This window comes from Anabas testudineus, chromosome 22, assembly GCF_900324465.2.
Source record: "Anabas testudineus chromosome 22, fAnaTes1.2, whole genome shotgun sequence".
Lineage (NCBI taxonomy): Eukaryota > Metazoa > Chordata > Actinopteri > Anabantiformes > Anabantidae > Anabas > Anabas testudineus.
Genome location: NC_046630.1, coordinates 119,477 through 120,000, shown reverse-complemented (window position 1 = coordinate 120,000; position 524 = coordinate 119,477). Strand labels below are relative to the sequence as shown.

General features: G+C 42.0%; 1 protein-coding gene across 2 annotated transcripts in view; it reads left to right on the top strand.

The window, feature by feature from the left end:
• Positions 1–524, top strand: part of rcor1 (REST corepressor 1) — an 8,812-nt gene extending 8,288 nt beyond the window's left edge. For both annotated transcript variants that reach the window (XM_026340339.1, XM_026340338.1), the window contains exon 13: positions 41–524. In XM_026340339.1, coding sequence (XP_026196124.1) covers positions 41–85 — 45 coding nt within the window. In that variant the 3' untranslated portion in view covers positions 86–524. The remainder of the gene's footprint in view (positions 1–40) is intronic.

Sequence of the window (524 nt, the reverse complement as noted above, 5' to 3'; positions counted from 1 at the left end):
GTCTCTACTGTAACTCTGCTGTTGATATTCTGTCCTGCAGGACTCATCCTCTCCGGTGGACTCCCTGAAGGCTCTGGCCTCTTGAGACCCTCAGACTCCACCCCTAAATGACACAACCACGCCTACATAACCGATGACCTCTGCCAATTAGAATTCCTGACATCATGCTGTTTCATTTCCATTTAGCTTTGGTTTGGACTTTTATCGATCAGGTTTGAGATTTCTATCGATGTGGTCTGCGTTTTGGATCATGAACTGCACCTTTGGTCATTGTGGTTCTCTTGACCAATTAGAAGTCAGACTTCACCTGTCAGTCAAATTTTGTATTTTGTGTTTTAATCTGCTTTTAAATGATTTTATCAGGTTTCTTTCTCTTTGTTTTGGAGGGGTTAGTGGGCGTTGGATGATGATGTCACTCGGTTGGGGTGGGTCCTGTTCTGATGACATCACCCTGTGTTTTTTGTTTTTGTTTTTTTATTTAAGGACGTTTCAGAGGAGTAACAATAAAACCAAAGTTCATCAGT